The sequence below is a fragment of the Esox lucius genome, chromosome 7 (genome assembly GCF_011004845.1).
Source record: "Esox lucius isolate fEsoLuc1 chromosome 7, fEsoLuc1.pri, whole genome shotgun sequence".
Classification (NCBI taxonomy): Eukaryota; Metazoa; Chordata; class Actinopteri; order Esociformes; family Esocidae; genus Esox; species Esox lucius.
In genome coordinates this window covers 16,301,565-16,315,194 of record NC_047575.1, presented here as the reverse complement: position 1 = coordinate 16,315,194, position 13,630 = coordinate 16,301,565, and the positions used below count along the sequence as shown (strand labels likewise).

General features: G+C 47.1%; 1 protein-coding gene across 11 annotated transcripts in view; it reads right to left on the bottom strand.

The window, feature by feature from the left end:
- acaca (acetyl-CoA carboxylase alpha) overlaps positions 1–13,262 on the bottom strand; it is a 41,040-nt gene extending 27,778 nt beyond the window's left edge. For 6 of the 11 annotated variants that reach the window (XM_020048199.3, XM_010870361.5, XM_010870367.5 and 3 more), the window contains exons 1-17: positions 13,075–13,262; positions 11,818–12,091; positions 8,239–8,383; positions 8,019–8,157; positions 7,539–7,648; positions 7,358–7,439; positions 6,510–6,608; positions 6,181–6,398; positions 5,877–6,086; positions 5,261–5,431; positions 4,117–4,442; positions 3,736–3,990; positions 3,381–3,608; positions 3,124–3,274; positions 2,727–2,861; positions 2,463–2,609; positions 1,378–1,566 (exon numbers count right to left, since the gene is read on the bottom strand). In XM_020048199.3, the coding sequence (XP_019903758.3) occupies positions 1,378–1,566; positions 2,463–2,609; positions 2,727–2,861; positions 3,124–3,274; positions 3,381–3,608; positions 3,736–3,990; positions 4,117–4,442; positions 5,261–5,431; positions 5,877–6,086; positions 6,181–6,398; positions 6,510–6,608; positions 7,358–7,439; positions 7,539–7,648; positions 8,019–8,157; positions 8,239–8,383; positions 11,818–12,056 (2,844 nt within the window). In that variant the 5' untranslated portion in view covers positions 12,057–12,091; positions 13,075–13,262. Of the gene's footprint in view, positions 1–1,377; positions 1,567–2,462; positions 2,610–2,726; positions 2,862–3,123; positions 3,275–3,380; positions 3,609–3,735; positions 3,991–4,116; positions 4,443–5,260; positions 5,432–5,876; positions 6,087–6,180; positions 6,399–6,509; positions 6,609–7,357; positions 7,440–7,538; positions 7,649–8,018; positions 8,158–8,238; positions 8,384–11,817; positions 12,092–13,074 lie in introns of those variants that run through there. The other 5 variants (XM_020048203.3, XM_013134444.4, XM_020048205.3 and 2 more) reach the window with 3 other exon arrangements.
- Between the last annotated feature and the right edge of the window lie 368 nt (positions 13,263–13,630).

Genomic DNA, 13,630 nt, shown 5'->3' with positions numbered 1-13,630 from the left:
ACATTTTCATACTTTTCTTTGTTCTGGCCCCCCGTGGAGACTGAACCAACAACCCTGGTTTGTAAGCGCCATCTATATGAATCAAGCTACATGGGGCATTGGTTTCTACTTGATTACATATAATACCATCAGGCTAGGATTAGTTGAAAATCAAGGTCTGTCAGATTTCCAGCCACTCAAGACTTTGACAAAATGTGAGCATTAGCCTGCCGTGTTGTTTCTAATTTTCCTGTCATAGAGGACTAATTGAGCCCATTGCTTCAAACCACTTGGAGAAACCGCTGCTTACTGAAAAGCATGCATTGATCATGATACCTACCAAAAGTAGCATGTGGGAAACATTTACTAGGTCCTATAGCTTTACTGTTAAACAGTAACATTGGTGGCAACCGGAAATCCCAACACTTCTGTTGAAGTCCTGTTGAACTCCAGAGGAGCACACATTTCATTTGTGCTGATGCCATAAACTCCTAAAACGCTTGAAGTCATTGTCGGACTGTCTCTCTCTATGGTATTTACCACAATCGATTGGGTTCGCCAATGGTGTGTTTTTGCAGTTAAAGAACATTCCTTCTTCACGTAGATCATCGTGATTTCACAAAGTTCTATCAAACTGCATTAGTGGTGGGAGAGCATTATAGCCAGATTAAGCTGGACTTGCGCTGACTCGACCCTGCTCTCCCTGAATGACAGAGTAGCACGCAGAGAGACAGAGAGGCAGTCTGACAATTACTTCAAGCGATTTATGAACTTGTAGATACTGAAGGAAAATGTAGATATTGGTCGTTATTCCCCTCTAAATCAATGGAATAAATTATGGTATTGGCACAGAGGTCTCCAGAAATTAAACTTGTGATAGGGAACCAAACAATGCTGTTGCAAGAGCACATTGTTCACTTGTTGTCCTTGGGTCATGAAAACCATGAATAATAGAGCAGACTACAGCACCGGTTCAAACAAGTCCCGAAGAATGAAAATGATCCAGTAAACCTTGTGCGCCTGGCTACCGAAATACTACACAATCTAACATTCTGATTGTTCCCGGAAACCAATGAGTTGGGCAAGAGCCAAACGAACACATGGGGAAAACTACTTTGTCAAAATGCTCCCTTGGCTTTGATAGATTAGAGAAGGTCCAATTGCTGATTACTCAAATGTACAAAACCTTACTGTTGACATCACCTAAATGCCTGCAATGGCCTCAGACTGAAATATAGAGTGAACAATGCTTTCGGATCACCAATGCTAAAAACAGTTCAACAATAGAGAGGTATCAATTCTTCACACTATCATAATGAACTGCAAACCGCAGGCCTGCGTGGGACACCAGACGAAACACACAAGGTTTGGTGAGCAAGTTTTGGTGTGGGCACGTACCTGCTGGCTGGGGAACTGGCAGAGCACAGAGGTGATGTTGCTGGCGTACTGGGCCATCTCCTTCTTGATGCACTTCTCCACAGCGGGGGGGATACGGCCAGACACGCTGGTCATGATCTCCTGCAGCTCCAACAGGGGAAGAGATGGATCCCGGAGAGTCTTCATCAGCCTCTCCACCCACTCCTTCAGCTGGGGAAACAGGCCCAGAACCATTTTAGCAAAGGGTGTGGATTCACGCATGAACACAGAATATTGACAGTTTCTGATTTACTTCCTGAGTGCTGGCAGACTGTCCTTCACCTCCCCACGCAGCAAGACAGAGGGTGACTTCTGCTGCTCCAACGCCACACGTTTGGAGACATCACAGAACATGGCAGCACAACACATTCAGAGTGGAATGAAACCCTCCTCAAATTAAACAGTCTTAGCCACCATTCACATAAAAAAAAAGTGGATGTGCAGCAAAATGGGCCAGAAAGGACTTAACATACCTGAACCTTATGACATTCACTGGGACATTGTGGACTTCCCTGACCAATGACATTCACTGGGACATTGTGGACTTCCCTGAACAATGACATTCACTGGGACATTGTGGACTTCATCAGTCCATCAGAAGCGTAAGGCCACGTTTGGTGTTGTGTCACGAGTACCGCAGCAGTTTTTCCTATGTTACAAAATGTTCTATTCATGTTTTGTCACCTCTTGTGAGAAAGGCTTGTGGGCAGCATGTTGCTGGCTATTGCAGTTATTATTTTCAATATCATGTGTTTGAACATGTTGTGGTTTGTTGAGCAATCATTTGTATAGTAATTGTGTGTTTTGGTGGGAGGTCCTCAGAAACAGTGAGTCAGTCCACTTAGATGGATTAGTTAGGTTGCTCCATTCTGCAGGGCTGTTTTGTTAGGGTGGCGTTCGTGCTTTTATCTAATCAGAGCGTCTCGCGTGAGGGACACCTTTGGCTGTTTGCTAAGCATTTAGGTTCAGGTTTCCCCTTGTAATCAAGTAGCCACCCAATAGTCTTCTACTTCTATTTCTATTCATTTACAATTGTAAACTTGCCATTTGCTAACAGACAGTCTTACCTTAATGCTGAAAAAAGGTTCCGGCAGGCAGTATCCATTCATGATGTGTACCAGGTGGTCCAGGGTGCTGTGGAACACCCTGTGGAGCTTCTCTCCTCTCAGGGCCACGGCTTGGATGATGGGTAGGGCCCCATGGTGCAGCTCCGCCTGAGAGAAAGACATGTTACCACATACGTCTAGTTTGGATGATTTGTAGGGCCCCGTGGTGCAGCTCCACCTAGGGGACAGATATTCCCTCGGTGTCAGATGCTCATACCCACTGACCTGTTGTACTCTGCTGGGATCATCGAGCTGCAGCTTGGCGATGACACATCCCGGCTCCAGAACGGCGCCAGTCCTCTTCACATAATGGATACATCCAGACTCCATGGCAGTCAGAGTCATCACCATCTTCATCACCTGAAAAACGATGAAGATGTTGGAGCTGCTGTTCACCTTCCTCACTGTTCACTGACACACTTCACAATACTTCAGATGACTTGTAGGAAAATATAAAAATCCCCCATCAATCCCCCAATTGTTTCCCTTCCCACTAGCTCTGTATTATACAAACCCTAACCCACTTGAGAACCAGCCAAATGTCCTCAGTCTGCCAGTTTTGTCATACTCTACTACACATGGGAGGCATGTCTGGGATGGTGATACACGCAGTGAGTCTGACCTCTATCTCAGCGTAACACTGGCCAGAGAACACGTGACCTCCGTCCTCCACCATGTACTGGATGAGTTTCCCTGCTGAAGGCGAGCGAAGCAGCGACGGGTCGTTCTCCTTCTCAAACACACAGGTCTTGTTCCCGATGGTGATCCGGTACCTGGGGTGGGGGGGGGAGACATAACCCGGTCAAGACTGGTCCAAATCGAACCCGCGGCGGCACGACAGAAAGACGCACGTGTTCGTTCTCCGCCCGGCCGGCTCACCTGTCCACCTCCTCTTTCATGTAGGTGGTGTAGCTGCTCCCGTCGTAAGACAGCAGCAGGCCCCCGTCACTGAGGCGATGGACGTCTACCTCGGCCGAGCTGCTGTTCATGATGACCACATAGGAGTTGGGCGACTGGCGCGTCACCTTCAGACAATACTTGGTGCCCTCATAGATCAACTCCACGTCCACCGTGTTGAGGAGGGTGTGGGCAGGCAGGACTTGCCCTCTGCAGAAAGCCAGAGACGGAGGTGAGCAAAAACAGCGCGTTAACGGGGGTTCAAAGACAACGCCGCAATCCCAAAGCGACCTGCGCCACTTTCCCCAGGACAAACAATGCATTGAGTCGTGTCGACCTTTCGAGCGAGTGCAGGAAGTTGGAGACGCTGTTCCTCAGGTTGACGTCGGCCACGTGGAGAGCCCCACTCACTATGCCCAGCATGGTGTCAGGACGCTCCGCCTGCATCTTCTCGGAGATCAGCCTGTCCAGCCAGCCCGTGTCGATGGTGTTGTGCTGGAAGCTCTCCGTCTCCAGCAGCTTGATGAGGTACTCCACCGTGGTGCGGAAGTCTCCTCTGATAGACAGTTCCTTTAGGGCCACCACCAGGTTACTACACACACACACACACACACACACACACACACACACACACACACACACAAAATACCACGATTGTTAAACAGTTCCATACATTTTTCGTGTGTGTGTGTGTGTGTATGTGTGTGTGTGTACTCACGAGATGGCCTCCTCTCGGTTTTCTCCCCAGGAGAAGCAGTGGCCAAACTGGGAGTCGGCGAACTCGTGCAGGCCTCCGGCCGCCGCCACGCTGAAGTAGCCCCACACGTTCTTGTTACTGCGGAAGTTGAGCTCCTGCACCGTGCCCGAGCTGGGCTTGAATCCCTCGTCGGGGTTCTCGCTGGTGATGCGGGCGGCGATGACGTGTCCCCGGGGGGAGGGGGCCGTGGACAGGCCCTCGAAGTCGACCAGGGAGTCCCCCCAGGGATGGACCCCGTACATCATCCGGATGTCCTTGATACGGTGCAGGGGGATTCCCATGGCAATCTGAGGACAACCACGCCAGTCAGTCCCCCGGGAAGCTGGCGGCTCTGTGGAAGGCACTTCTGGCCAGTCCAAGAGCCCTGGGTGAGGTGCTTCAGACACGTTCACTAACAACCGTTAAGAGTTACCAAGTGGGGACTTTCTTCTCTCCTCTAAAAATAAGGATTATAAATGATTGGTAGGTAGGGTTTTCATTAGCTGATTTTAGAGGGACAGACGGTTATTAACTTCCACCCACATACATGGCCTGGACTGCAGGACCTCTCACTGACAGAGGAAACAGCCTGGTTGTATTGGGCTAATTCCCTTTCTTTTATTCTTAGTTTTCTCTCTCTCTTTCTTTCTTTCTTTGTGCCGGTCAGTGGTTGACAGACAGACAGACCCCCTCCCCCCACAGCACAGACCAACGCCTGCCGGGCTGCCATCTTCAGCAGCAGCTCTGTCCGTTGGTCTGTCCTCCTACATGACCGCTCACCACTGACCTACATAGCGGAGAGTGGACACGTGACCCGGCAGCCCCGGTTAGTGGAGGTGTCTGGAGCCCCCGCCAGAGGGGTGCTGAGGGGGAAATTCTGCAAATTAACTCTAGCTAGTTACCATAGAGATAGGGGGGGAAAAAACTGTTGTGAACAGAGCCTACAGCACAGACTGAACAGGACACACACATGCATGCATGCGCACCACAGGCACAACACCACCCACAAACCCACACACAAACACTACACACACACACACACACACACACACACACACACACACACACACACACACACACACACACACCACATACACACCCACCCACACACACACACCACACCCACCTGCAGTTGGGCAGCAGGCAGGTTGACGTCAGCCACCATCTCAGTACAGGGGTGCTCCACCTGAAGACGAGGGTTGAGTTCTAGGAAGTAGAAGCTGCCATCTTGGCTGTACAGATACTCCACTGTTCCTGCACTGACGTAGCCCACCATCTTAGCCAGCTTCACCGCACACTGAGGAACAGACATACAGTCATACACTGGCAACCTCACCAAAGACCACACACGCCGGCTACCTTACCAAAGACCACACACGCCGGCTACCTTACCAAAGACCACACACGCCGGCTACCTTACCAAAGACCACACACGCCGGCTACCTTACCAAAGACCACACACGCCAGCTACCTTACCAAAGTGCAAAATACAAGTGCAGGGAGGTAAGTATGTAACCCTAACCGTACAAATGAAAAGCGTACAAAAAGACAAACAAAATCCACAGATCCACAAGGCCTAATACCTAGCAGAGTTTTGGACAAATACAGCATCCTTTACTCCAATGAAATAGGCTACGGAAACAGCGTATCAAATGCCAGTGTGTAGGTCCAGACGTAGTTTAGGGAAATGTATCGTTTGTCTGTGGGTGACATGAAAAGGCTATGGGAAAACCCTGCCTCACCCTCTCCATGTCCTCAAACACATCCGATGTGGCGATGGTGGCGGGTGCCTCCTCAATGATTTTTTGGTGCCGGCGCTGCACGGAGCAGTCCCGGCCAAACAGGGAGATGGCGTTGCCATACTGGTCGGCCAGGAGCTGCACCTCCAGGTGACGAGCGTGTTTGGCCAGCTGCATCACAAAGATGGGGGACCCCGGGACCTCTGTCTGGACCTGGGGAGCAACAGCGTTGTAAAATAATCCAGCTCATACTGTTCATGCATTTCAGCTCCACATAACCTACTGATACTGGACCTGGACTAGTCACCTGTCTGAAGAGGTTGGGGAAGTCATCCGCGTTGTTGACTTTGCGGATGCCCTTTCCTCCGCCCCCTTCGGAGGCCTTGACCATCACTGGGTAGCCCACCAGCTCCGCCGCCTTCAGCCCTGCCTCCACGTCGTGGATGCAGCCCTGCTCGTACAGATCAGGGGGAACGTTGATGATCCTCTTCTTCTGGTCGCTCTCCGTCCAATCCACCGTTAGCCCTGAGGCAGGCAGAAAGGCAGGCAGAAAGGCAGGCAGACGGAATCAACACAGGATCGATCAACACATTTCCTCCAAACACGTCCAGTGTGTTGAAGGGAACTGGGTTGTACCTGCTCCGCTCCAGGGAAGGGTTGGGATGCCAGCTGTCTGAGCCACGATGGATGAGGCGATCTTGTCCCCTAATGCCCACATGGCCTGGCTGGGAGGACCTGGGAGGGGGCAGAACACAACCTGTTACAGGCTGTCTTGGACAACAGAGGGGCTGGAGGAAGCTGTCAAATTGAACGGATGTTTAGTTATCGGCTTTCTGCTGAAATAAGAACAGAAATATCATGCAAGTCCACAAGAATCGGCATATCTAGTTGTTTTCGTCAATCATAATGCCAACAAACGGCCACTAGACTGAGTTAATCACCCTCTGTCTGACATGTTATTAGGTTATTATTAGTCGTTTGTAGATATCCATTCCCGAGTAGTTAACCCCTGTTGCTCCTAATTCATTGCTGGTGAAATAACATAAAAAAAGACATTGAAATTGGGTTGATGAACTGCAGATTGACTGAACTGCGGCAAAAATATTTTAATGCTGTCCCATTTATAACAAAGACTATGTCCTGTGTTTTCCACTGCCCACACAAGATTAAAACAACTAATACGTAATCAAAACAGATGATTAATAACTAGTTATTTTCCCCTATTCCCCTGATCACAACAAATGTAACTACTTAAAGGCTTTTACTTTTATGGTTTTTTACTTATGTAAATTTTTAACAAGCAGAAGAAAACAATAAAAAATTGTGATCTTGATTACTGTGTTTCTGACCAATCAAAGCATAGTTAGCCAGCAACTCAATGTACCGCTTTTTAAACAAAACTCTTCAGGGCCATTACACTGCAAAAAAAAAGCCAGAAAGGTAGACACAGCGTGAGGTGGAGTTCGCAGGAAACGCTGTCTTACCCATGAAGGCGATGCCGTTCTTCATGAGCAGCTCCGGCAGTTTGGGATTCTCTGAGGCGTGTCCCCAACCGGCCCACACAGCCTGGAGACCGTCAGAAACACCACAAGGTCAGAAACAGACTACAATACGGCTTCACGGCTTCCAACAAGGTTCCCTGATGAAATGAATGTCCAGCAGCACCTGCACAGGTATCCGCTTCGCAATGTCCAGGATGAGCTCCACGTTGGCGTAGTTGTTGTTATTGGTCCCTCCGGGCACGGGCACGTAATGGTCGGCCATCTTGATGTACTCTGCAGAACATTGGACCCATTGAGCTCGGCCCATACAAAGCATGACTTCATAACATTTACTGTTGTCCTTCGACTCTCAGCTACGTGTGGCTTAACCCTGTCTAAACCAGAGCACCACTGCCAAACTATTTTACACTTTGAGAAAGCTGTTCTTTTCTAGACCATCAGAAAAAGCTGCATCTCCTGAACTAGGTCTGACTTGGCTGATCGATGCATGATAAAGATAGCACCCGTGAGCCAGCTCCGGTCCATTCCTGTCACCCGGTGGCCCGGGCTGTTTAGACGATCTGGCTCTGTGGTTCGGTGGTGATCGGCAAGCCCTGCAGGGGACCGGGTTTCCCAGTGGTTCTGGTGGGGAAGTAAAGCTCACCTGCGTTGGCCTTCAGGTCCTCAGGAGTCACCATGACGACGAATCGAATGGCCCGTTCGTTGCGAAACATCTCGTAGGCCCAGCGGCGGATGGACCGCATACATTTGACCGCCGCGATGCCGTTGTTGGCGATGAGGACCTGAGGCGGAGGGAGACGTGAGTGGGGGACAACTACTGCGAGGCGACGGCGTGGTAAAACCGGGCGGCGCTCGGGTCTTACCTTCTCGATTACTTTATTGCCTCCGAAGCGGGTGACAAACTCGGCAGGAGAGGCCACGGTGAAATCTCTCTGCAGGTCGATGCGCCGGCGGTCGCGGCCCTGCTTCACCAGGTGCAGTCCAGACATGCTCGGTCTGTGTGAACAACTGACATTACTTCAGTATAAAGAGAAAAACCGGGGTTTCAGGTTGGTGGGTTCAATCCCCCCCAGCACCCCTTCTTTCTTCAATAAGAAGTCATGAATGCTAGCGCCAAACGAAACAGCCATTGTGAACAGTGAAAGGCGTCACGGCGGCCATGCGATCAGCTGTTGTGGAACACTGTTGAACTGCCGAGGCCACTTCTTCAACTGATTTAACTGTACGCCTTCCCAAGCCTGGGAAATCAGCACACCTGAGCTTCGTTGATCTTGGAGGCTGCCAGCTGTGATTTAACAGCCTGCCTGCTGCACTGCAGAAACCCCATCAGTGGCGTGACATCATCAGGGGGCGATAACAGGGCTGATTAGATTGGAACGGCCTAGTGTGTGCTGTGGCAGCCATTAGCCAAGGTTCAGTAAAGAATGTACGTCTTCAACGATAACAGATTGCTAAAATCAACACACTGCCAACATTGGTGCTCTAGTGGTTTCAGGACCAATTCGGCATTATTTGCTCACTTTCAGTAGATATGAGAAAACAGGCTCTGAACTCTGCAGGGAATCACCGAGAACTTAGATAACACGTTCTTTGCTCCACATAGATCTTGGCTGATGACCCCGATTTCAATTATTTCTGTATTTGTGATAACACTGTCCAAAGAACATCATGAATATATTGGCCAGAGTTTACTTTCTTAATTGGAGCAGTCTGTTAAAAACGGTTTTATGCACGTGATAATAATCTTATAAATTGTATTTGGGAACAGCTTACAGCTTCAGTCCACAAACTTGTATGCAAGCATTTTCTGGCTGTGCAGAACAAACGGGAATGAATCAACTTTGTGTAAACCAAATCGCTTTGATGTTGTAGGTGTGATCGAAGTTTAAGCCAGTTGTGTAATATGGTAAATGGAACTTCACCAAAAACAACGGAAATGTCGAGGGAACACGTGGGGACCGGTGCCATAGTAGCAACGTGGGAATGAAAATGTAGGCTATTATTAAATTATATTTGCAATAAGTCAAGGGTGATTTCAGGCCTCGCATTTGCCTTGCTAAGTTGAGACCTGAATGACAGACCAGACTTGGTAATCCTCCTGGGAATTCTACTTTGCCCTTCCAGACATTACCTTCAGCCTCAGAGACAGAGTTCTGGAAAGCTTTACCACACCAGCAACCTCTCCGGGGATTAAAGAAATGAACTGCATTTGACAGTCCTGTGTGCAGTGTAAGCATAAACAATCTCTGAATATATGTTGACTACAGTAGGCCTATAGTATTTACGCGGTCAACAACAACACAACTTACACAGGTTAAACAGTTACATTAGTAAAATACTGCTTTACAGTTTAAAAGATTCAAACAATTCAAAAGAAATACATTTTTAGATAACGCCCGTGTTTCCTAAAGGATTAGCAGCGGAGGCATCTATTTTCCTAGAGGGCCCAGGAACAATTTGTCTTGAGTTTATGCAAAATCCGAGGCCTCCAAAAATCTGACTTGTATGTTATGGTGGTTAGAAAGAAGCCAATGCTCAAGAAAGCCGACCCTGAATCAGGCTGATTTATGACAAAATAAATATCAAACTATGTTGCAGAAAAAGCTGATATTTCTCTCATAGATGCAAAAAGGAACAAAAAAATAAACAAAACCTGTGAAACATGTCAGTTGCAGCATTATGCTCTGAGGATTGTCATTACAATGAATAGAGCAACGTACAGAACAGTCCTTGAGGAAAAACTACTTCAAGAAAGCTCAACCTGGGAGGGAGCTTCACCATCCAAGCATGGGAACGACCCAAAGCACATAGGCAAAGCTACAGTAGATTAGCTAATGAACAAAATGGTAAATGTCAAGAAGTTGCCTAATCTGAGCCTAAAGCAAAATCCAACCAAAAACCTTGTGGCATGACTAAGATAGCGGTCCACCAACACCACCCACAGAACATGACAATGCTTCAACAGTTTTGTTTTTAAAGAAGAATGGTCAAAGTTGGTAGAGACCTATCCCAACAGACAGTGAAAAAGATGCTTCCAACTATGACATTTCATTATTTTGTGAAGCATGTACTGTAGTGGGGAGCATGTAAAATAAATATGTAAAATAAATGAATTTAAATGCATGAAGTTCCAAGGCACTGCCGCTACAAAAGCTTACAAAAAAATTGTTTATAGGCAGGGTACTTTGTATTGACCAACCACTGTCATACAGACATGACAGTGACATTACTTTTCATTACAATGATTTCATTCCGATAGCTCAGACCTGTGGCAGGAATATATAGGCTAACGAAAACATACAACACCAAATGGCCTAAAATAAAACCGCAACAAAGATTGCATAAAACAAATCTGCACAACAGCCTTCTAAATGTACACAGTAAGTGTGATGTAGCTTGTGTAGGCAGTGGGTACATTAACAAAACACTGCCATATTCTTCTTGCCAGCTCCACCTATTCATACAAATCAAGTGTGGTGCATGGCCATCCATCTGCAATAACAAGGTTATTGACTAGTCTGGAGCATAGTCCCAGGGGCTGTGAATGAGCCCTGTAACCCAAAGGAAAACTGGGGAGCACGGGGCGGAGTTTGTTGGCAGAGGAAGGGGAGGACAGTCAAAGAGCTCAGAACAAACAGCTCCTCTATAGCAAGCTGCCAGGGTGTGAAGCTGTCCTGGCCACGTTTTTCTAACCTTCCCTACACACATACAGGAAAGTGCACAAGGGGCCACCAGGCCAGCAGGCAGGAGTGTAAAACCAGGGCTCCAAATGAACACCCAGCCCGTGGAGAACATGCAATATTTACAGGACGCTTCAAAACAGAGTCCTAGAATTTGCTACAGTTGTAGTATGATTTGACAGTCATTGAACCAAAGGGTTACAAATGTTCCAAAATGCAATAACGAGGTGAAAACAATTGTGGAAAGGGTCACCTAGTGATTTGATGATGTGACAGAAATAGAAAAACGTCCTAAAGTTCCACTCGGTGCATGTAGCTTGTTGCCATCAAATCGAAATGTTGTCAAACCAACACAAGCCTAACAATAGAGCCTCCATGTGCAGGTTATTGGGAGATGTCTGGCTAATGAATGGTAGATGCCCTGTTTCTGGGTTGGAGCTCCCGTTAATAATGGCTAAAAACATTTGTATTTTTTTCCCGAGTAACATAAAACCATTGCTGCGTCAGGTATGTTATTTTTCAAGGATGATCAGGTCATGGGAGTGGTAGTTATGGAAGAACTGTTCTTATTTAATAATTGCAATTTCTAAGACTTTTAGGGACTTTTCTTAACATTAAGGATCTCAGTCATTTAAATTCTCACACCACAATCCAGAACCATTCGGTATAATGTATACAAGCAGCCTGTAAACACTGCTTATCTGCACATCAAGCCCAACAGGGAGGCTCAGGTACAAACAGAAAAAAAGCCCGGGTTCTGACCTCATGTGGGGCCCTTCGATGTGGTCGAAGCCCATCTCGTAGGTGCTGCTCTCAGAGCTGTGACTGGAAGTGGGGGATGTGGAGCGCTCCTTGTCCTCCAGACCCAGCGTCAAGTCCGGTTTCCCCAGGATTTCATCTTCAGAGTTCTCCTCTGACACAGAACCAATGATAAAGTTGGTGTGCAGGACAGGAAGGTCCTTGGCAGGGTCCTTTTTGTCAGGTGTGTCCTGCTGTGCCATGGTTGGACCGTCACCCCGCTGGCAGGCTGCAAACACTGGAGAACAGGGGTGTCAAAACCACAGATAACTATAAAGCATGACTTAGGGCTAAGTCCTCAAGTAAGTCAGGGCCACAGCATGATGACACAGGGACATCTGCCATGGGCTGCTTTAGATTGCATCATTGAGACGAGTTTCACCAACATTTTGCAAGACATTGCTAAATAATTATACTGAGTGCACAATCTCCCTATCCAAAAACATAAATGAAATGCTGTAAAGTTATGGTTATTTCTAATGTAGACCTAGTTACCAACCGCCAATTAATGAACAAGACTATGTAGGATTTTGAAAGGCATCATTTCAAATAGTCCGTAAAAATGAATAATTTATTGAAACTGCTTGATGGCCGCTTTTAGTTACAATGCTAACGTTGATAAAAGCAGTTTCGCTAAAACATGACCAGAAAAACCAGAACAAGATTGACACACCTTCAACAGTTTGGTCGCTCGCTGGACCAGAAAAACAAGACCAGCATCCATGCAGACATAACGCAAGCAATCGTGAACAGATATAGGTCTGTCGTCGTCGATGTAGGGATACATACAAGTATACCGTCCACGTACTCTGGACCATAACTGGTGAATCTTATGAATGTGAATCCAAGTTATGTCAAATAGTTGAGCAAAGTAGCTACTACTAGCTAGCTAGCTTGATACACCACCATTATGATGACGGTCACGTTGCAATGTGTGTCGCGTTATGGCTAACTATTTTCCAACAATAGCATTCGATATTTTCAATATGTTCGTAAGCCCTAAACTGGGCTACGAATGAATGAGACGAATTTCAGAAATAATTACTAACATTAGAGGCTACATCCAGACACAGACAGGATATACTGCATAGCAATATGCTAATTAACACACCCCACCGGCATGCAAGGTGTATACAGGTAGCATGGTAGCTACAATGTAGCTAGCTATATAATTAATTACAGGACCTATCATCAATGCTATCAAACTACTGTAGTACTTACCGTGTGAAATAAACTGACAAGCAATCCTGAATCGTTGATCCAATAGGATTTGAATATTTGTTTATTTCACTTTGGTTTAAGACATGGCTTTCCAAAGGTGAATGATTAAAAAAAAATCACATCATGCCAAGCATCTGCGACTACAGTGGCGTCTTTGACAGCAGCGAGTGGTGTGATGTGAAGATGGGTTACTTTTGTCCATTCACCTCTGACCTTGGATGTAACCATTGACGAGAACCAATCGCATTGCCCGTTGACATCGGGAGGCGGGCAGCAAGAGCCAAACTGGAAGTGATTGGTAGGAGGTGTGCCCAATGACAAAAACGTTTTACTCTCCCACGTGTTAGGTCCAGTATGGCCTGATCTGGACCACTTCTCCTCCCTGGCGGGCGCACAGAATAACGCGTTGTAGTTTCCAGACAATTCTGAATCAACAAATATAAAAAGGAAAATCAAATGGTAATATATCAGAAACCGTACCAAACAAATACAATCCGTTGCACTCAATTATACACTACCGTTTAAAAGTTTTGGGTCACTTAGAAATGTCCTTGTT